Source organism: Dama dama, chromosome 2, assembly GCF_033118175.1.
Source record: "Dama dama isolate Ldn47 chromosome 2, ASM3311817v1, whole genome shotgun sequence".
Taxonomy (NCBI): domain Eukaryota; kingdom Metazoa; phylum Chordata; class Mammalia; order Artiodactyla; family Cervidae; genus Dama; species Dama dama.
Genome location: NC_083682.1, coordinates 17,025,616 through 17,048,190, shown reverse-complemented (window position 1 = coordinate 17,048,190; position 22,575 = coordinate 17,025,616). Strand labels below are relative to the sequence as shown.

General features: G+C 49.1%; 1 protein-coding gene across 3 annotated transcripts in view; it reads left to right on the top strand.

Annotated features, from left to right (window-relative positions):
• OPCML (opioid binding protein/cell adhesion molecule like) overlaps window positions 1-22,575 on the top strand; it is a 1,024,720-nt gene that overhangs the window by 516,244 nt on the left and 485,901 nt on the right. For 2 of the 3 annotated variants that reach the window (XM_061166650.1, XM_061166641.1), the window contains exon 1: window positions 15,565-15,731. In XM_061166650.1, the coding sequence (XP_061022633.1) occupies window positions 15,565-15,731 (167 nt within the window). Of the gene's footprint in view, window positions 1-15,564; window positions 15,732-22,575 lie in introns of those variants that run through there. The other variant, XM_061166659.1, reaches the window with a different exon arrangement.

The window sequence follows — 22,575 nt, the reverse complement described above, 5'->3', positions numbered from 1 at the left end:
TTGATCAGTCACTGGAGGCAGGCCGTCCTGGGGAGGGATTCCCCAGGAAGAACTGGGAGGGAACCCATGCGGGGGGGATTTCCCCTCCTTGGGAATGAGGAGAGTGCTGAAGCCGTCATCTGACAGCCACGGACCAGAGCATCCCCTGAAGGTGAACAGGGGCAGCTCATCTCTGCATCCACTGCGGTCCTGGGTATTAAAATGCATTAAGTGCTTAACGAGGATTAATGGACTTAATCCTAATAGCAACCCTATCAGGTTGGACGGCTAGTCTTTCCAGGTGAGGAAAACAGGGCTGGTGAGAATCAGGAACTCCCCCAGTCACAGGGTCCACAACTGAGCTCTGGTTATCTCCCCTTTCTGGGGCTTCCAGCCATGCTGAGCAGCATGAGAGACAGAAGGGCAGAGGGATGGTCATGTCCTGAACCAACAATTCAGACAGGTAAGAACAACAACGCCCTTGTTGTTCAAGAAGAATGGGAAACAGAGCATGCTGCCATCAGGAAAGCAGGGGTTGGGAGTACCTTGGCCAGAGTGCAGATCCCAGCAAACCACACAGCCTCGCCAAGCCTCCGTCGTCTTGCCACGATGGCCAGAGAGCACCCTCCTCTCTGGCCTTCAGAGAAGGGGCCATGGAGTCCGCCTAGCAGATAGTCGTGCCGTATGATGTCCATGCTAACTGTGTTATGCACAGTGCCTGCTGGGGTGGCCCCAGGGACCCCGCGAGGACGGTGACATCATGGAAGAATGGGAGTTTGTTTGATCTTTGAAAGTACTGATGGCGATGAGGCAGGAGGAGAGAGGGGGACAGAGACTGCCAGAAGAGCTCGCGGTGGGGAAGGGCAAGCCATGCTCTTCACAGAGACCCTGTCATTCCACCGGCCATCTCGTGACATCACTCCCCCACCTCCAGAAGGACAGGTGCTCCACTGCCAGACCAGAGACCTGGGCTGGGGGCTGGGAGATGAGGCTACCCTTGCTCAGTGGTGGGGCCATGCAGGGGACCCAGTCTGAAGGATTCCGAGTCCATGCTCCCACCACAGTGTCACACCCTTGTCTGCTGCGCTGCTGTCCATAGAATCTCTCCATTGAAGGAGACGGGGAATCTGGGTGTTTCTGGTGATTCTCTTCTTGTTCAAGTGGTATTTCCACGTGTGTTTGGAGTCAGGGTTATTCAGACAAGGTCTGTGCAGAAAGGGGTCTTTCCTTTGGCCCGTGTTTCCAGTTTCTTCATCCTCATCTGCGGTGGGTGTGGGGCGGTTCCTGGGCTGGACCTTTCCTCTCACCGCTGTGCGCACGTTTCTTGCCCTCTGGGCTCATTGCGGTAAGACCTCTTCGCCAGCCTCTGAGTGCCTCCCTCCCCTACAACTGCTGCTGGCAGGGTGGGCTCAGACCCGATCCTGCCATGTACGTTCACTGGCCTGAACCCACAGCCGGTGGGGAAATAACTGAGGTGCTGGTGTGTGGAGCCAGAGGGGTCAAGACACAGCTGTGGTCCTGGAGTTAGTAGGGGGCAATGCTGAGGTGGAAAATAATAAATAATGATGAAACGGCAACAACAACCATGGCAACAGTTGGTAATAATAATGTTGTCATTACCATAGGAAGAAGAACTAATAGTTATTGATAACCTTGACCTTGGCATCCTCTCCTGCCTCCCATTTCTCTCCTGCTGGGTCAGAAATGGGATGAATGGACATAGGAAGGACACATCCTAACAGCAGGAGCTGCCTGTTGATAATGTAAGGGCATCCAATGGAGTGATACTCATGTCCATGGAAAATGCCCAAACAACCTGGGAAGCACCACCCAGGGGTCACACACAGGCTCCTAGCATTATCTACAAGTGAGCACAAACAATGTCTAAGACCCCTGCCTAGTCCAGAATTCTAGGACACAGTGATTGCCCTCCCAAGGACCCTGAAACTGCCATGTCATGCCTGTGAGTTCCTGAGTGTGGGTGGGTGATGTCCCACCAAGGTCCTGTGCTTGGGGCTCGGGGCCGGATCAAGTGCCCCCGCCACACGTCCACATTCATGGATCTCTAGGCGCTCTGCCGAGCAGGTGCGGTTCTGTCTGGCAGATAAAACAGTCTGTCTTTGTTTCTCATCTACATAGAGTGGACACCCTGGTGGGGGGCGTGATGCTCTGAGGTCACAGGTGCTGAAGTGAAAAGGTAAGTTGGTGGAGCACCCCCAATTTAAAGATTAAATATAACATGAAATAAGGCACAGCCTTAAAATTGAATGCATGCTTTCCAGGGCACACGAAGTCATTGTCATGTCCAACTCTTTGAGACCCTGTGGACAGTAGCCTGCCAGACTCTTCTGTCCATGGGATTCTCAGGCAAGAATACTGGGATTGGGTTGCTACGCCCTTCTCCAAGGGATCTTCCCAACCCAGGGTTGAACCTGTCTCTTATATCTCCGGTGCTGGCAGGTGGGTTCTTTACCACTCGCACCACCTGGGAAGCCTGATTGCCTGTGGCTGGATCTGAATTGTAGCTCCCTAGCTGTCGGCAGGACCTTGTCTGGAATGTGGGCTGTCTTTAAAGTTAGAACCATACAAGTACAAGGGCCCAAGAAAGAGCCAGTGTGAAAAGCCATGTTAAAGACAGATTTGCACATGAAAAGGGTGTCTGTAAAGAAACAAATGACCACATCCTTCACTCGGTGCCCCCTCTATGACACATATAAGAATAATAGTCAGGGTTTTCCTGTGAATCACCATCTTCCAGTCACTCACACCATGGTCCAGACTCGAAATCTCTTCCTCCAGCTCTGACTAGAAATCACTAATTAGGCAAACTGCTGATGTATGAGCAAAATGAGCCTGTTTACCATGCGGGTGCTTGCTAATTGCAAAGAAACATGAGTTCCAGGCTCACTCCTTTGTCTGGGAAAAGCTGTCTTCACCATGAAGTCGTGCAAGCAAGGGGAACCCAGGCCTGGATTGGGAATGATAATTGAGCTAGTTTCTGTGCTTGGCTTCCCTCTTCTTGGGTTTTCTTCCTGCAATGATTCATCAGGAAGCATCCTCAGGCGTCTGCTGTGCGGCGCTGCAGCATCCATCCAGTTAAACACAGAAGCTGCTGTGAAGTCGGTCCTTCTGCAGAAAGTGTCAAAGCCATACATTTAGCACATGTGTATTGAGCACCTACTTCTGCTAAGCTTTGTGCTTGATGCTGAGGATGGAGGCAGACTGATTCTCCGTCACGTAGAAAGTGCCCTGGACTGACCTGGGCCAAAAGCACCACAATAAGAAGACAGGAAGGAGCTACTGAGGAGGGGTTGAGGAGTGGAGAACACTTATGCTGGGAAACTAGGGGTTTACCCAGAGAAGGTGACACGCAAGCTGGGTGTCGAGGTAAGCTTGGGAGTTGGATGTGCAGAGGAGGGTGCTTTGGATAGAAAAGCAGCTCTGGCTGAAGCAGAGAGAGATGCAGATGGAAAGGCCCCTGTTTCTGAAGTGGACATGGCTGTTCACTCTGGAATGGGATTTGCAAATCATCTGGTTCAGTGACTTAGTTTCCAGGTAAGGACCTCAAAGGCAGGAGAGTGGAAGTCACTTTTGCAAAGCCTGAAGCTCTGTCCTGTCCAACCCCTTTGCACTAGCCCCCTGTGTGTACTTGTAACTGCTGTCCTTGGGGCACATTTGTGTGCTGGACTTCCTTGTATTCCTGTTCCTGGTGCTGGCTGTCTTCCCCTTGCCAAGTCTGCAAATAGCATCCTCATGGCTCTTCCCCCTTAAAATGCATCCATCCATCTACCAATCAACCAGTCTGTCTATCAAACACATATTTACAAACCAGCATGTCTGGCCCTTTATACACTATTTCTTTCTCTTGCTCTTAGAAGGACCCATCTCTTTATGTTACTTGTCTTTAAAATGCACTTATTCTTGATTGATTTAAGTTATGAAGATCTCAGAACCTCTTCTTCAACAGTTTCATCATGCCTAGAAGCATAGGTATTTCAGAGCTGAAAAGACACCAGGCTATGGCTTGGCATTCTGTTTGTGTCTGTCTGTTTCTACATTTCCAAGAAACCTATTTTTAGAACCCCCCTGCCCAGCACCATTAGTTTGCTCTCATTAAAATGAGGATGGTGAGGTTCGTTTCTGACAGACCCTGCCTCTCACAGAAGACAGTCACTTTAGCCCTATTTCAGCATCTGGGGAGTTTGTTTGTTGAATTCTCCTGTTTCTCCCAGAACCCCAGAGTCCTCAGCCTCAGTCTCTCTCAGCCCAACTGCCTGACAACGAGTTGGTCCAGTTTTGGACCGGGCCTCTCATCTCTGTGGACCCTCAGTGGCTTGGGTGGATGTCAGAGTAAGTGACTCAGTCCAGGAGTTATCAGAAAAACCAGCCTGTGGGACAAAATGCACACTTTGCCAGGGGGTAGGGTGGGGGGTTAGGAGACAGCCTATCTTGACACAGAGATAGAGAAATGTTGGAATTAATTCATAAACGTGTTGGATGGAAATTAGCAGATGAAGATTTGCAAGGGGAGAAGAGAAGGGGGGGGGGGGAGAAAAAAGGGAAGAGACAGACAGATGGAGAGGGGGAGGGATAGGGTGGAAAATAGAGCAGAAGACGCAGCTTTATTTCTCAGTCTTGCTTTACCCTCCGCCAACCGAGGCGGCCTGTGCTTTCCCAGGGGTCCTGCCTGGCCTGCGCTCCTGTTCCCCTTTTCATCCCTGCTGTCCTCAGCCCTGCTGCTGGCCTTGCTCTGGCTTCCTGCTTGCACAACAGTTGTGCTTTTCACACACGTGGCTTCCCGGCTTGGGATGGGGGGACTCTGATGCAGAAAGCACCAGATTTCTGATGTTCCCATGCTAGAAGGAAATACCTTTAGAGGGAGATCTCCTTTAGAGGGAGATCTCCATTCCTGACATTCTGATCTTATGCAAACGTCACCCTCTCTGAGCCTCAGTTTTCCGTCTATGAAATTAAGACTGTTGGGCAGTCTGATGCAGTTATGTGTACAAGTCATTTAATTTAGAGTCGGGTATGCTGTGTGCATTCCGTTATTATTGTTGTTACTATTATTATTGTGTTTTTTAATATAATTTTTCATAGCAGCAATAGAAGTAGCAGGTTCCAAACTCTCTCTCTGGTGTCCTATACCTAGTAGTTCAATCTTCCTAATAGAAGTAAGAGGTCCAAGCATTGGGTTTATGTTCAGTTTTAGGGGTATGACAGACACCCATTACCCTATTTCCATTGATGACTGGAGTCTTGCCACATGATAGTACATCTGCGAGTGATGTTCCTTCCTGAAACACACTACAGGCAGTCACCCAATTCCATTTTAAAAGAACGCTTGAGGTTACTAGGTGGGAGATTAGACAAGGCTGGGTTTGTTTTTACCTTCTATAACAAAGCTTTGCCCTAAGTATCTTTTCTTCCCACATCCCTTTCTGCCTCCCCATATAGAGGTATTAGAGGTTGGGGGACATTAGTGATGAGGACTAATCCAGAGACAAGTCCTGGATACCAGTGTGATTGTGGTGATTCTACTGGGAAGCCAGCAGAAATTTAGAGACTATTCAGGCCAACGTACCTCAAACTTTTTCAGCCAAAACCCACCATAAAAAGGACATTTTAAAATGTGACCAGAACACAAGTGCCAGTGTGAGAGCTTGAGAATGTGCACAAATAAAGGAATCAGAGCTGGATTCTGTGATGTAATAACATTTTATGAGAGACTCACTCCACACCACGTGATCATGCCCATCACAAGTATGTTTCCCACTGATGAGGTCATGGTGTAATTAGAATACTACTGTCTGGAGCCTGTCCACAGTGCATGTTAACCAAGGGGCCCAGCCCCCTGTTCTCCCACCATGAGGAACTTCCTCCAGGATAAAGAACTCACAGCATGGTCCAGCATCAGTGGTATGTGGGCACAGGGCACCTGGACTGACATACATTCAACTCGTCTAATTCTTCTTCTCCATCTCAAGCTAAATTGCTACCAATAAAATATCATCCAATGTCCAAATGAAGACAGATGTCTTCAATTATCTAATACTTGGAATGTGCATCTTGAATAGCTCTAAAGTCTGGGAAATTGGAGGCTATGAAATGGAGATACATAACTGGTTTTTATCATTAATTGAATAAATATTTTATTGAAAATGTGCTATTTGCCAGGAACTGTTATGGCTGCTATTGGGGCAGCAGTGAACCGTGATGGGGACAGGAAAAGATTTAGCATTTTGTACTTTGGGTTCCTGGAAATGATGAGGACCAACCTTTCTTCTCCATGTGTTGCTTTCTTAATCTAATCATAATGATACCTTTCGCACAGAGATGTTAAAATGAGGACATGAGGCGGTGCCTGTGAGGCATGTACCCTAGCGTCTGGCACACAGTAGGATGATGGCGGAGGTGGTGATGGTTATGATGGTGACGATGGTGACAATGGGGAGGATGATGGTGGTGACGATCACAATAGCGATGATGCTGCTGTTGATGATGGCCACTGTAATTGTTTTTTAAATGTTGGAATATTGGTTAGTTGGTCTGTCCCTGAGCAAGTCCACAGATGCAACATCTGACCTGAAGCAATTCATTTGACATATACTCATTAATCATCAGCCACACACAAAGCACTGTGATGAGCACACACAGGTCTCTGACAGGTCCAGGGACTCTTGTCTTCAGATACGATATGTCAGTACCAAGGGCTGTCAGGCTATAGATGAAATAAAACCCGATACCAGCCTCCCTCATGTCCATGCAGTTAGAGCCTCCCTTTGCACTCCCCTTCTCGTCTGTCACACCGCCCACCTGCTCTCTCCATCATCGCTCAGCTCACCACCAGACTTCTGCTGCCCCCATGGGGAAACCACTTCTGCCAAAGCCACCATTGTCCCCACCATGCAGACTGGATCCATGGCAGGCCATCCTTCAGTGGCCTGAAGTCTCCAGCATCACACTGTGTTAACCACTCTCTTCTTTGTAGTCCAGGAGGTCATGGATCCCTGATTTCCCTTCTGTTTTTCTGGCCAGTGTGCACACTGCCTCAGGAGACCTCCCCCCACCCCTTCAGGGCCTGTGTGGCCCAGACCTCCCACCTAAAGCTTCATTCACCTCCCTGTGATGCTCCTGCTGAACAATTGCCTCAGGACCCACGGCTCGAGTTCCACGTAAACAAAGATGATTTCAAAATCCATAACTCAAAATATTATGACCTTCTTTGGCTCAGAGGGCTTCCCAGGTGGCACTAGTGATGAAGAATCTACCTGCCATTACAGGAGATGTAAGAGAGGTGGGTTGGATCCCTGAGTTGAGAAGATCCCCTGGAGGAGGTCATGGCAACCCACTCCAGTATTCTTGCCTGGAGAACCTCACAGGCAAAGACGTCTGGCAGGCTAGAGTCCATAGAATCATGAAAAGTTGGACACAACTGTAGCGACTTAGCACGCAGGCTCAAAACCTAAATATCCAAATGTCAGCAGAAAGCTCTCCTTGGATGTTTCACTGGCACCTTATCTTCAGCATTTACCATTTATCCTCCTTCACTCAGGATCCACTACCTTTCCCGTTTCACTGTGATTGGTCATATCGCCACTCAGTTTCCAACATTAGAAATCCAGTGACAGACTAAGTCTCTCTCAGTCTTTCAGAGTGCACTTAAAAGTCACTTCCTTTGAATGGTTTTCCAAGAACCCTCATCTAATTTAGATGGTCCAACTCTTAGATGTGTAACATCCCTGCATTATTTTTACTTTAAATCTTACCATATCGTATTACAATATCTGATTCACTTGCCTACTAGACTATAAACTCCTGTGGGTAGGTACTATATCCTATGCTCTGTATGCCCTGACCCAGCAAATTTTTTCAATAGCTAGGGTCTTCCCTGTTGACTCAGATGGTAAAGAATCTGCCTGCAATGCAGAAGACCCAGGTTCAATCCCTGGGTGGGGAAGATCCCCTGGAGTAGGAAATAGCAACCCACTCCAGTATTCTTGCCATGGACAGAGGAACCTGGTGGGCTACAGTCCATGGGGTTGCCAGAGTTGGACATGCCTGGGCAATTAACCCAGTTGGTCAGAAAAAAATATTAATGAATTAGTCAACAAAATAAATGAACAACATATTTTTTCAAAGCTTGGCTAATGAGATAAGATTGCAAATACTCAACATATAATGTAAGAGGCAAGTTCTAGATCCTCTCTAAGACCTTGGGGGCTCAGATTCCTTTTAGCAGGAAGGGAGAGAGGGAACAGGTGAAGCATCAGAGCATAGGAACCCAGTACTGAGCCCTCTGCTGGGGTCTCATGTACAGCTTGTTCAGTTCTTCAAAGGAAGAAAAAGTACAGCGTTGCCTGGCTAACCAGTGAGAAAGCTGGGGCTCAGAGACCCATCGCCCATGGTCCTGGGTGGCAGGTTCAAATTCTGTTCCGTGCCCTGGTTCTCAGGTGGAATGATCCAATTTCTACCTGTCACCTTGGAAGATATAATGAGACTCGGGTTGGAGGGGAGGGGGCTGTTGGTGAGACTGTAATAACTCCTACTGAGCATTTAAAAAACTTTTTATGGCTTGTAGGTCTCAATATTATGGCTTATGTGATTTGATTTATAGAACTCTACATGGTGTGACTATAAACTAATGAGGCTGACTTTATTGTATGGCTCGTGGAAATTGGTCTCTTTGCAGGAGGCTCCAGCCTTTCTAGAAGGAGATGTTCAGTGTGGTTGATACCTTGTGATGTCCCTCCATTGAGGAGTTTAGGGGCCAGGGAGGGGATGAGAATGGGAAGAAGCGTCCCGATGGGGATGGAGGTGGATCCTCGGCTGTCGGCTTTACTGACATGCTACAGACCATGGGAAGTGGACATCAGTTCTCTCGTGCAACAGATATTTGCTGGTATTTATGCCATGCCAGGTCCCAGTCCACTGCAGAGGAATCAGGGATGAACAAAAGAAACACCTGCTCTCAGGGACCCTGTGATCCTGATGAGAGAGAGAGAGAGTTAGTTACACAGACCCACGTGTGTCAGATACTTTGAAGGAAGAGAGTAGGACAAGGAGGCCAGTATTATGGCAGCGGGATTGTAATTCATCAGTAGGTCACTCCTTTGGTCTTGGGGAACGCATCCTGTTCATCTTTTCACAAAGTGAATCTTGTTTCTGCTGCTGTTTCGTTCGTTTTGGTCAGTTTCAGTCATCTTGGCATCAAGAGAAGAGGAGTTTTATGGTCATTGATGGCAGGCAGCGTGCCAGGTACAGCAAGCGGGGCGAGCTGTCCTCATCCTCAGGGCAGCCCTGCCGAGGAGCTCCTGTTAACCCTGTTTACAGACGAGAACGCACAGACCTAGAGAGGATGAGCGGTGTGCCCCCAGTCACAGTTACAGGAGGCAGAGCTGCAATGTGCAACGTGGAGGTTAATTCCTGTCCACTGCTGGTTCTTCTCACTGACCCGAGCACATGGGACCTGAGAGAGATTGTGATGCAGCTGATGATGGAAGGAGGGGGGCAGAGCGAGACTCCACTGATCTGAAGTCTGGCCTCGGGTCAGCAGCGGACCAGGAAAACTACTGAAATCTCTTTGCCTCTGAAGTCCTCATCACAAGGAAAAATATGGTAACTGTGTAGGGATGGGTGTCAACCAGACTTACTGTAGTGATCATTGTGCAACAAATCCAAATATCAAATCATTATGTTGTACACCTGAAATTACTATAGCTTTATAGGTCAGTTATACCTCAATTAAAAAGCACATACATTTGCCTCAGTTATCAAGGGAGCAAAAAGACAAAGTGAAATGAAATTCTTCGTTCCCATCTAACACTGGCCATGTAGGCAGTTATTATAAGGAATTGCTTTCAGTTTTATTTTGAACAGAACTTGTGTCTCATCCAAAGCATTACATTCTGGTATGTTTCCATTTCTTGGAAATTTCCTTGAACCTAAAAAACAGAAGGCTTTTGGTTCAGTTCGTTTCTGGTTCTGACCTCTCTGTTTACTAGTGAATATCTCTAGTTTATGATACCTGCATGTCCTGAGGGTCTGAGACAGCCAGTGTCCTCTGGCTCAGCCTCCACGCCTCCTCAATCGTCCTGCCCCATTGGGTACTCCTGATTTAGGTCGGTTTCTGGAATATAAATATGCATCATGCTCTAGCTTCTTACTTTCTTTCTTCCTAAGGCACACACAGAGCAGCTGGGTACAATCGTCTCTCAGATAAACACAAGCTGTAAGTTTTCCTTATTTATGAATAACACACAGTTTGAGATTGCTTTTACAACTGGATACAAATTTCATTAGATAAATTCAGATATTTCTGCTGGATGCAGAATTCCCCATAGCTATCCTCAGCTAGGCAGCCTCTCCATGGTACAAGGAAATCATAGTAATAACTACTTTGATCCTTAGGTGACTTCTAGTTCTAAAATCGGCTCTTTAAAATTAGAGAGAGACCTGTTCAGTTTCCCACATCACACACACGCAACCTCTGAACAACTTGGAGATTTGTCTGTCCTGCCCTGTACAGCGTATCTGCCCCCAGAGCCACTTCAGAGAAGAAGAAGAAAAAAAAAAAAAATGATGACGGGGGAATTCCATCTCTTTCTATAGATAATGAGGATGAATATTGATGGGTGCTTACTGATGGCAAGGCAGGGCACTGACTGCTTTATATTCAGTATTTCATCTAACACTCACAAATACCACACACAATCATGACTATCATTGCCTGTATTTACAGGTAGGGAAACTCAGGGTGATCACAGTTAAGGGTATTATGTAAAATCACCCAGAAGTAGATTTCAGAGGTTGGATTCAGGTGGACTCTCGTGTCTATGTTCTGACCTACCACCCAGTAAAACAAAGGCTTTTGATTGACCTACATCACAGCTGATAAGTTACAGAAGAAACAAGACTTAAACCTGCCTCTGATTCCCCATCAGGTTCATTAAGGGTAAGTAAGCAGCATTTTCTTAAAACCAAACTGATATAATTCACAGTCACACACCCTAACAATCTTAGAATCTAGTCAAAAGCTGCAATGTGAGCAAGCAGAGGAAATACATTGAGACAATGTGAAAACAGTGGAATCACTAAACTTTAGAACAGCATAGGTTCTGAAGTTTAAACTGATGGGATTTATTCCTAATTTACAAAGGCAGAGGGGCCTCTAGATTTGGTGTGAGGGTTCCACGGATCACATACTCCCCTGACCCCACCCACACAGAGCAGATGGAGAGAGACTTTTATTTCCCTTTCCCCTGTAACAGGGAGCCTAACTGGGACACCAGTGTCCTCGGGCTCTGATGTGACTTCAGCCTCTTTCCTCCTGCTGCCAGCCCACGGCTCCATCCGACTCTCTCATACAGTGTTTTACCCACTCTTTCAACTTCTGCCTCCCTAAACCTATTTCTTCTGGATTCATCCCCATCACCAGATATTGTGCCACTTCAAACTCAACCCCCACCGTTTTATTTTCTCAGTCTCAACATCTAGACTCTCAGGAAGCCTTGGCCACAGTGCTTCCACAGCACCCTCCTCATTGTTCCCTGTTTCTCCATCACCGTGGGTCACCATGGTCACCAACATCATGTCCTCCCTCTTCTACTCCTGACTCCACTTCGTGTCCTTGAAGCCCCTTCTTTTCATGACAAAGTGATATCTTAAAGTTCATCAGATCATGTCACCTCCCTGCTTTAAGTCCTCTGAAGCCATTAAACTGCACTGGGTCCAACTTGCATTTTCTATTACTAATCACCCTAAATATCTAGATGTCCGTAAGACCTGAATCAAAGCTTAGGTTGGCCCATGGGGCAATTAAATCCTCTCATTTGTCTTTTTTTTTACATCATAGGAAAGTGGGAATTTTGCTATATAATCATAATTTAGGATTACTAAGTGCTTCCATGGTGCCAAGTCCTTTGGCAAGTGTCTCATTAGTTGTCACCCTGTATTAATCATGTTTTGAGGTTTTTTTTTTTTTTTTAATTCTGTATTTTATGATGCTTTGACATCTTGGAGGCTTTCTAATTCTGGACTCTTCAGGGCTAGCTGTTTCTAGAGATAGCAAATGACTAGCCTTCAACCTACCATTTATATGCAAACCAACCCATTAAGAGCCCACAACCCTAAGCACCTTCTCTACCCAACTGTCACCAAGCCAGTGCTTCCCCTGCCCTGAGTCACCCCAAACTGACAGACTGGGTTCTACCTTTTCCCTTTCCCATTTCAGTCTGGATGGCCTTCTAATATCTCAAAGGATATACTGGTCACTAGCAATGCCTTACAGATGAATGAATTGCCCCCACCAAACTGTAGACAGGCGTAGATTCACACAAAAATCAACCCCCTGCTGTTATTTCTCTGATTCACTGGCTCTTAAGTTCAATCCACTTATTCACCCACAAACACTGAACTAGCTAGAAAGCCGACTCACAGAAGAGAAAGATGACGGCCCCATTCTCTAGGACTCCAGATATCTAGAGCTGGGGGGAGTCAGCCCTGCAAAAATTAAAAATGTTGACCATCTCCCCAAGGGCAGGATTTTCCCGTGTTATGAATATATACTGTCTCGCTTCATCTTATCTTTGCCTCTCTTCTTGCCCCACCTGTTCTCCTCGCACCTGGAATCTCATGTTCTTTTCTGCTTTCTTTTCTCCTCCAACAACTGCTTTCATCTCAAGCAGTCCTACACGGGCTGATCCAGCCTTTGGGAACAGCCCAGCTGCACCTCCCGAGAAGCACTAGAACCGGCAGGGGTGTGAGTCGGCTGTGTCATCCGTGTGCCCGGTAGCCAAGTGGAGGGCTCTGCGTGACTTGTGTGGCAGACTGACACAAACTCTGTCATTGAAGAAAATTGTAAGCCCAGCCCCAATTCTCCCCTTTGCACAATTGAAGTCCTTCCAGAACATTGACAGTGGACAAGAACATCTCCGAGTTTAGAGGGATACATGCAATGTGTATACAGAAAACCCAGCTATACTCAGGTCTTAAGGAAAGATGCGTGTCATTAAAACTGGTGGATGATCCCGGAATAAGTTGTTAGGCTGCTCTCTGAGGCCTTGCCTCTCCTCCTAGCATATATTACCCCTCCTGGCAGGGAGTTCACTGGGAAGCATACTACTCATCTGCATTGTTAATGCCTGCTTTCTGGGAAGGAACTCCAGGTACTTTCACTCTACTAAAACTTACACATGTGGCATAACTAGAGACAAGTATTCTTTCTTCCTGAGGTCCCATGCTCTAATTAAAAACTTTAGACCTGGGATATGTGTAGTTACCTTTTTACAGGGGGCGTAGAATGGACAGCATTTATTTATATTGTCTATTTATCATAGTACAGTATATAGTTGTTTAGTTGCTAAGTCGTGTCTGACTCTTCAGGACCCCATGGACTGTAGCCCATCAGGCTCCTCTGTCCATGAGATTCTCTAGGCAAGAGTACTGGAGTGGGTAGCCATTCCCTTTTCCAGGGGATCTTCCTGACTCAGGGATTGAACCCATGTCTCCTGCATTGGCAGGTGGATTCTTTACCACTGAGCCACCAGGGAAACCCACAGTATATTGTATTAGAGTATCTGTGTCCAGTCCTTTATAACTGAGAGCAGGTAGCATGCTTTTGTGCCCTTCAGCAATGAACACAATCCATGGCAAGAGTTTACAGCTTATTTCTGAATTACATTTCATTGGAACAGTTGTTCAGAGCCCAGGCTAATATTGCAAAAGGATTTGAGTACCAATACAGTAAAGCAAAATGCACCTAGCAACCGTTCAATTATGATTATGATACAAGGGCAGGAGCCACACAATAAGGTGTGGCTTTTGCCAGGGGAGCAGAAAGAAATCCTCTCAACAGGCCCAAGGAAAGCCTTCAGTTCTTGACCAGAAGAAATACGTTGGCACTCCAAACTGACAGACTGGGTTCTAAGAATGCCCTAACCACCAATTCCTCTCCAGATGCATGATGGCGCCACTTCATGTTGTGAGCATAAAGCAACAGACGGATTTTGTAAAAGTCAGTCAATACTTTTTAGGATCTCTCTGTGTTTCTCCCAGCTCTTGTATGCTTACAGTGAGATCCTTGGGTAGTAATGTGGAGTAGAATGGAGACGATTTTGCACGTGATGCGGTAGAGAGACATTCAGATTTGCCATTTGGAGAGAGAGAGAGCAAGTCTAGGGCCAGGAGTATTTCCAAAATGGGTCACCGGAGAAGAAAGCGCTCCGCCATCTCGCCAGAGCCCAGGAAAGCTGTCTGGGATGGGACTGTAGCTCGGCCACGTGGAGTGGGGACGGCAGAGCTGCAGACGCCTCGCACCGCGCGCATTGAGTAGGCATTCTGGCGCGGGAAACCTAGTTGAGCTCTTCAGGGCGGGGTTTGGCAACTTCTGCCTTGGCATCCGGCATCCGGGGAGGGAAGGTGCGAGTCAGTTTCCAATTTGCTGCGGTCCCCGAGCTCCCTCTCCCGCCCTTCCCTCCCGCCAGCACGTAGGGAAGCCGCCGAAAGGGGCGCAGCGTTCCCGGGCAGCCGCGGTGTCGCGGGAGAGAGGAACCAGGGAGGTGGCAGCCCGGCCCGCGCGGCTCCTGGCGCGAGTGGGCGGCGCGGCGGGGATTAAGGTGGGAGCCCGCGCCCCGCGCCAGCCGGTATGCGCGCGGTCAGCCAGCTTGCTCGGCGCGGGCACCGCGGAGAGCGGCGGTCAGTGATGGAGCTGCTGCCATGACAACCCCGGAGGTCTGGGCCCGCGCGCGTCGGGTCTGCTCCCGGGAGGCCGGTAGCGCGGAGGCCGGGGGCGGCCGCTGAGCGTGGCGTCCGCGCGTCCCCGCGCCCCGCGCCGCGTCCCCGGAGAGTCGGGCGCGCCGTCCGCCCGCTCCCCGTGCGCCCCGAGCCTGCGCCGCGGGCGCTCCGCGGGCCGGGCCGGCCGCCAGTCGCCGCCCGGGCTGCGGCGAGGACGCCAGGCACCCACCGCTCCGGAGGATCGTCGGACTTGGCCGCGGCTGCGGGTCCCCGCGGTGGAACTTTTTACCGCCTTGGCGTTCCAGATCGGAGACTCGGGCTGGTTTCTAAATACATCTGTACATATGTGTGATCTAATAAAACATTTTCTCCTCTCCTTGAAGCGGCAGCTTTTTATGACATCTCCTTTATGTCAGAGACACTAGCCTGGCTTCTTTGGGTTATAAACTTTTGATGCCAGACCTCGGCAGGACGTGCCCAACTGAATGTTAAAGTAGCATCTCGAAGAGAGGCAGAGAAAGAGCAACCGTGACCTTCATCCCCGCACCTTCCTCCTTCCTCTGCCTTCCCGGCCGCCTCCCTCCTCCCCAGGGGAGCGTCGAGAAAGCGCTTTTTTGGATGCAGGAGGGGGCATCTGGTTGTGCCAGGCTGGAAAGCTGAGGCAGGATCCGAGGAAGAATCAGTAGACTCCGGAGAGCCTGGACTCCGCTTCTCCTTACCCCCTTCTCCGCTTCTGGCTGGTTCCAGCCCCTGCCTCCCTCCCCGCGCGGCTGCCCGAGACCCGCCGGCGTGCGGGGCGGGGTACGAGGACCGAGCCGCCGCCGGAGTTCTGGGAAGTTGTGGCTGTCGAGGATGGGGGTCTGTGGGTCCCTGTTCCTGCCCTGGAAGTGCCTCGTGGTCGTGTCTCTCAGGCTGCTGTTCCTTGTACCCACAGGAGTGCCCGTGCGCAGCGGAGATGCCACCTTCCCCAAGGCGATGGACAACGTGACGGTCCGGCAGGGGGAGAGCGCCACCCTGAGGTAGGGAGCTGTACTTCGCCGGGGGACTGAGCCCCTCGGATGGGTTTCGGTGGGAGCCGGCGAGCGAGAGAGGACCGGAGACCTGCGTGGGGGGCGAGCGTGGGAGAGGGCTTTTGAAGGCCCAAGAGGTGCCCACTTGGCCTTCTGTGGCAGCTGGGACCCGTTCTCCTGGACCGCTTGGTCATTCGCTGTGGCTTCTCTGGCCCCGGGTTTTCGGAGCGAGTCCTGAGGTCCAGGCTTGGGACTGCATGTATCCATGAGGCTGTGGTTAGACTTGGCACAGCGATGCGAGCCCTGGCATAGAAATACTGCGGGCTGAGCCTGGGACCACTGGTGCCCAGGGGGCTGTCTCACGGTCGGGAAGGTTTGTGATGAGGCATGGTGGTCCAGAGACGGCCGGTTGGCCTCTATCAGCGGGATACCTGAAATTTCCGGCTCTGGAATTGCCAGCTGCTGGGCCCGGGCCCTTTATGAGTCTGCAGCCATCCATGCCAACCCCGTGTGCTGCTCCTGGGGCCCCGATTGTAAATTACGAGGGCAGTTTTATATTTGCAGGCTCGGCCCAGGGAGAGGAAACATGTCTCTTTTATGCAACGACAACACTCCTGTGTGAAAAGCACAATAGGAAAGCTTTTTGTTTTACCTTAATGAGTTACAGAGAAGCACTTACGGCTCCAGGCAGAGGGGTGGAGATTCTTGGAATATGAACCTTTAGGGACCCGGCCTGCTGCAGCAGAGACTTTAATAAAAATGCAGCCACCACTTTCCACCAGCTCAGCAGATATCATCTTTTATCCCTTTAATGAGGCAGTTCTGGTCCTCGGAGACAGATTCAGGGACGTCCCAGCTTAACTCTGCTCACAGTGTGCACGGGGTGAATGCATTTGCCCTGCCTGTGACTTTGATGGTTAAGGTGGAAATAAAACATCGTGCCCCAGATTCTGCAGCCAGAAGCCTGTCAGCTCCAAGGAACGCGTGAGGGTGGGGCTCGGCCCTCGACTTCCTTGGTTGCACCTTTTCAGTCCAGACGAGCCTCTCCCTGGGGAAGGAAAGGAAGGCCTCATGCGACCACTGCTCTTCCTTCCTAAGCCCAGGCGTGAAGGTTGATGCTTGCCGTCTGGGTGGTCTCACTGTGTTTTCTTTTGAGCCCAAGGACAGGTGCTAGAACCTTGTCTGCCGGTGCATGGGGGCCCCAGAAGGAGGGAGAAAAAACAGAATGGAGACAGACCTCCTTTCTAGACCTCTAGCAGGAGGGAACCCCTCTGGCCTGCCCTGGACTAGAGGGAGTATAACATGCATACTTCCTTGCATCAGAGAAATCCCGGGGTGAGGGGCTGGTCCACGCCCTGTAAGGCACATGCGCAGAGGGTCAGTCTGCTCAGAGCGAGGAGTAACAGCCAGGCTACGGTGCGTGTTACTCCAGACGACGTGGGGAAATGGTGGTGGGTGTTAAGGGGTGCCAATGCTGTGTGCCTCTCTCTCCATCCTCCAAACTCATACCCTCTTACCAGGGACAGGGAGGCGTAGCACAGGATAAGGTCTCAGTGCTGAACTTTCCAAAATCCTCCGGCCTCTTGTTGCCCCTCAAAGTTCAAGCTTTCTGGGCTGCAGTAACATTGTTCCACCAGCAGAGGGCCAGCTTTGATTTGCCTTTTTATTAGCTGCTGGCCTGTTTTCATGATCTTCAATTCTAATGTTTAGCAGCTGGGCTTCGTAATGGGAATGGGAATAAAAAAGGGAAAAGCTGAATGGTTGCTTTTTGTGCTTTGTGGAGAAAAAAAGAAAAACCTTACATATTTGAATATAACTGTTATCTGTTACCTGATGGCATGCTTTATTTTTTTTTTTAAAGTAAGCCCATCTTAACGTTGATTTTGCCTCTTGACTTCTGTATAAGTTGCCCTGAAATAGAGAAATTCAGTGCATTGTCCCCATTTTAATCTTTCTGTATTCTCTTTCTGTTACCGCTCATGTTTTCCTCTTTTATTACATTTTCTTTCATTTCTGTCAAATGCCTCCACTGTAGATGCTTTTGCGTGCTATCCATTCTTGTCTTTCATCACTGAATTCTTACTATTCCCTTACTTTTTAAGGTTCTGATTTCACTACCATCGCAGTGTTTCCTAAAATAACATCAGTAACTCTCACAGATTTCTGGGGGTCTCAACCTCTCCCCTTCTGTTCTCCGTGCTCCTTTGGTTTCTTGGCTCGGCAGCTGTGTGCTGGTCTCAATGAAAACCTTGTTTGTCAGGACTCCGAGGGGGCGGGCATCCTGTTTCCCATCTCTGAAAGTCCATGGCCTCGACCCCGGATAGATGTGTCATCTTGTTGGGTTTTTTACTCCTAAAAAATTTGTAGTTCTTAACCACGGTCACTCTCTAATCTCCTAAAAGGAGTACTGTTGGGAATTCTGTATTTGGGAATTTAGTGTTCTGAATGCATCAGATGTTCAGAAGGCATTGAAAACACTGAGTGATTCCCAGGTCCATTAGTCATAGCCATAGAAAGTCTGTTCATATGTGGCTGCCTCGGATCAAAGTAATCCAAGCCTGTTTCTCAATCTTGAATGAAGTCACATAGGAGGTCAAAGACCGATCAGGAGAAGCCAAGGGAAGGAGAAAGCTCAGTCCTCCTTTGAAATTTCCAGTGAGACGCTGCTCGGCTTAGAGACGGGTGATCTCCTTCCTGGGAGGCATGTTTTGTGATGCCAGGTCTTTGATTGAACATGGAAGGAACTCATTTAATGTAGATGAGGCAATATTATCTTCCTCATAACTACTTCACAGGGCTACTTGAAAAGTAAAAATAATTATGTGACTATAGAGTTATTTTGCCTTCTTGGAAGAGAGATGATATGGAAAATGAAGGTGGTATTCACAGTGTCTGAATTATAGCTGCTATGAATCTGATTTGAATTCATTATTACAAATGGGCCCTCTTGGCCAGAATCATTTCATTACAATTATCTGCTGTTGGGTTAAAAATGTTCTGTGCCTCTGCATTAGATGAGATATGACAAGTGTCTAGAAGTCCTGTGTCTGAATCACTGCCCATGTCAGGAAGGGAGCCTGGGATGCTTGGTGTGGTCAGCTGGTGTCTATTAGGCTATTTCAGTGATGCAGTGCTCCCCAGATGTGTTTTCTTCCTGGACCTCAATCTTCTCTAAATTTGTTTCGGTTTTGCAGTGGACCGCATCATCCGTGTCCGTGAACATTCTGAGGGGGTTTCGGTAGGCTGGAAGTGGGGGTTGTTGCTGTAACTGTTCTGCTAAGTGGGAAAAGTTCCCACCAGCAACCTGGGGAGGGTTTTTTTTTTAAGCATGGCAGGATAATCAGTTTTGCTGATCCAGGCTGGCTGATCTGGGATTATGCTTAGAAACTCTCGTCTAAAATACCCTCGCATTTTCATTTGGAGTTCTGAGCTAATCTCTTTGGAACCCAGTATTTGGAGGTTAACCACTGCCAAGGAGGAATCTGAGCAGCAGGATTTTGCCAAAGTCACGGAGGCAGTCAGGCTCCCAGGGAGGCGTCCTGCCTTCTCCTGGGTGTTTCTCTGCCTTTCGCCCTCTCCATCAGCAGCTTTTCTTTTTGTGTACGTTAGAACATTCAGAAGAGCCCCTCGGTTATTCCAAACAAGGCCACAGCACATGAATTTCAACATTTCAGTTACCTAAACTGAATAAGGACTTCGATCGGGGCAATGGCTTCACTCTTGGCCTGGGAAGATGGATTCAGACATGGACCCAAGTACAAGTCCATACAGGGCCACTCCAGCTGCGGTGCTAACCTGCGCTGCCCTGGAGTTACTGGAGATGCATTTTAGATGTTCCATGGCCAGGATCCCAGACCAATGAAAGCAAAATGTCTGGAGTTGGGCATGGGCATATTAAAGATCTCTTCTAGTATTTCTTATGTTGAGAACTGCTGCCCCAGAGCCCTTTCCTGCCCCAGAGCATCTGAGCAAGACTGGTCTCCAGTGTCCCTGCCCACACTTACATAACCCTACCTGCGTGCGTGGACCTCACCACTCACGGCTGCCGTTATTGCCTGAGAAGGAGCACCAGGCCCGGGGGCCTGCATGCCCATCTGGGCTTGATTCTTGCTCCTCCCCTCACCTGCCAAATGATTTTGAGCACTTGAATTCATTTATGTACCCTTGGGGATGGTATCTGCCCCATCTATGGCATCGAGGAGATGAAAGAGATGGTGTTATTATGCTGATTAGAAAGCAACACACAAGTGCAGGTTGTTATAGGAGCCAAACAAAACCTCAGTGATGGCCTGTGATTCTCTGTCTGTGATTCTGGGTTCATTTCTCTCCCCCTGCCCAGCCACATACAGAGCTCTAGAATTCTCCTCTCTCCTCCCCCCACACAGAGCCCTAGAATTCTCAGTCCTTCCCCAGTGCCAGCCAGCTCCCTGCTTTCTGCTCATGGTCAGGACTCACCCTCATCTGAGCCCCCATAACGCCAGCTGCAGATCTTTGTTCTGGTGGATACACACCCTGGACTCTTCAGTTACATGTGGGTGTGGTTGGACTGTGAGTTCTTAGAGGCAGGAAGCCTTGACCTAGGTGTTGGCTACAGACACTGTCATGGATACTGAGGATCCAAAATGATACGTCTGGGCTGAACGCTTTACTCCACTGTAAAGGGGCTCAGTCTCATGATGGAGTGTTAGCTCTGCAGCAATAAAGTGCTCACAGCAAAAGGGTTCCGTTCTTTTCACAATAATGGCACCAGGCAGGTGGTTGGTTAGAGCCTTTGGGGGCCTGGGGGACTTGCATTCTGGTGAGATCACTTGCCGGGGGGGCATGGAGTCCACCAGTGGCCCCCGAGGCTGTGCCATCCCTGGGACAAGGCGAGGAGCAGGGGAGCAGAGCAGAGGGGGTCTTCTCAGCTGCCGTAGGGTGATAAACTTGGGAGCAGGGCTGTTCCTGCGGAGACCTGCCTTCTGTGGACCAGAGGAGACACGCAGAGCCGGGAGGGAGGGGGCGGATGGGGAAGCTGACATGTCCCGATCTGGCAGGCCTGGAAGAGGGGGGCTGGCTAGATCGAGGCTGTCTAATCTCTGACTGGTGGGGGTGCCAGTGCCGGGGATGGGGGGGGCGCATCTTAAGGCAGTCAGCATACGTGTTCTGTGACTTTCTGGATTGCTCTAAACAACTCAGCCGTTCCCAGCTAAGCCCTTTTTCTTTTTTTTTTTTTGGCTTTTAAGTAAATCTGGTCCTTGGGTTCAGTTTAGTCCTGCTGTTCTAGAAGGGGACTTTGGCCTGCCTACCATGCTCACTGTGTAGCTGGCTCTGGTGTGGGGGGAGGATGGAGGCAAGCAGGACTGGGCAAACTGTGCTCAAGACCTGATGGGGTCCAGCCATGAGATGCAAAGGACAAGAGGTCCTGTCCATCCTTCCCAAAGGAGGACTTGAACATTATCATCAATGGGAAGCATCATCATGGTCCTAAACATGTGTTTAGGGCTGGCCGAACTGGCGTTGCCTGTTGAGTTAGGAACTGTTACCCTTTCTTGATCTTTTTTTTTCCAGTCCACTCAAGATGGCCCCAGACTATTTTGGGTTTGTTCATTTGTGTACCATTTCCCCTGCAGGAAGATGCTTTTTAGCTGACATTGGGTTGGGGAGGAAGGTGGCTTGGAATGGGCCCTAGGGAGAGAGGCTTCCCGCTGAGTCCCTTCTCACCTTCCAGCCATAACACCTTCCTGGGACTTCTTGTACCTGGCACATCTTTTTTAAGACGTGAAAACTGAAGCTGTGATGTTTCTGCAGCTCAGCACTCACCCTGCCTCCATCTGTGTGTCTTTGCCTCAGTGGAGGAGGTTAGAGAAGGGAGGTGTTTGAGCCTGGTGCCCCTTCCCTGCAGGACCACAATGCAGACCCTTCAGTAAAACCTGCGGGGGTGGAGCTTAAATAAATAGACCCTGTCATCCATAATTGACTGCGTGTCAGGTGCCAGGCCAGTCACTTATGTTTCATGTAATTTTCAGAATATTATGATCCTGTCCAGGAAGGAGACATTTTCTTCTACCCTTCTAGGGTCTTCTGGCTGGTCTAAGAATTAAACAGACAGCAGACAGGTGAAGAGGAGAAAATCAAACAAAAGTTTAATAACATGTATACATGGAAGAAACCCAGGGGAACTAAATAACTCACCCAAAAGGCCAAAGTCCTCACTCTGAACACTATCCTCAGCTGAAGACAAAGGAGGATGTTGGAAGTAGTGGTGTGGGACTTTTCAGTAGAGGAAGGCAGTTCACATGGAGATGAAAAAGCAGATTGATTGGTAAATAAATGTTTGTTGGTCCATCAGAGTGGGCTCTGATCTCTGGGAGTTGCCCCCCACACACACCTGGCTGTATTCTTTGCAGACATCTCTCCTGACCTTCTATTCCTGGAATAGGTCCTCTATCTGAATTCTCAAGGCAGTTACTGGGAAGATCAGAGTTTCTTCCTGAGTCTTGGGCCTTGATTGTTTTCAGCTTGAAATAATTCACATGCCAAAAACATTTTGGGATGTTGAGTTTTGTTCCTCTACAATCCCCAGTGTATAGACTAGGAGACTGAGGTTTAGAAAGTTGAGGCACTTGCCTTGGGTCACATGGTTATTATATGTCAGAGTCTATGCTTACTCCTAGAATGCCTTTCCCCCCTTCTTCTGAGTTTTATAGTACCCTCTTCCAGGTAGGGAGAACAGAGAATGTTTCCATGAGCTTCAAGCAGAGAAAACAAACGGCTCCTCTGTGTTCCTGGGACCTGTGTTTGAGCAGAGGTTAGGAAGTCTGCCCTGGGTTGAGGGCTGCGGCCGTCTGTTGCTGTGCCCGCAGCAGGCCCT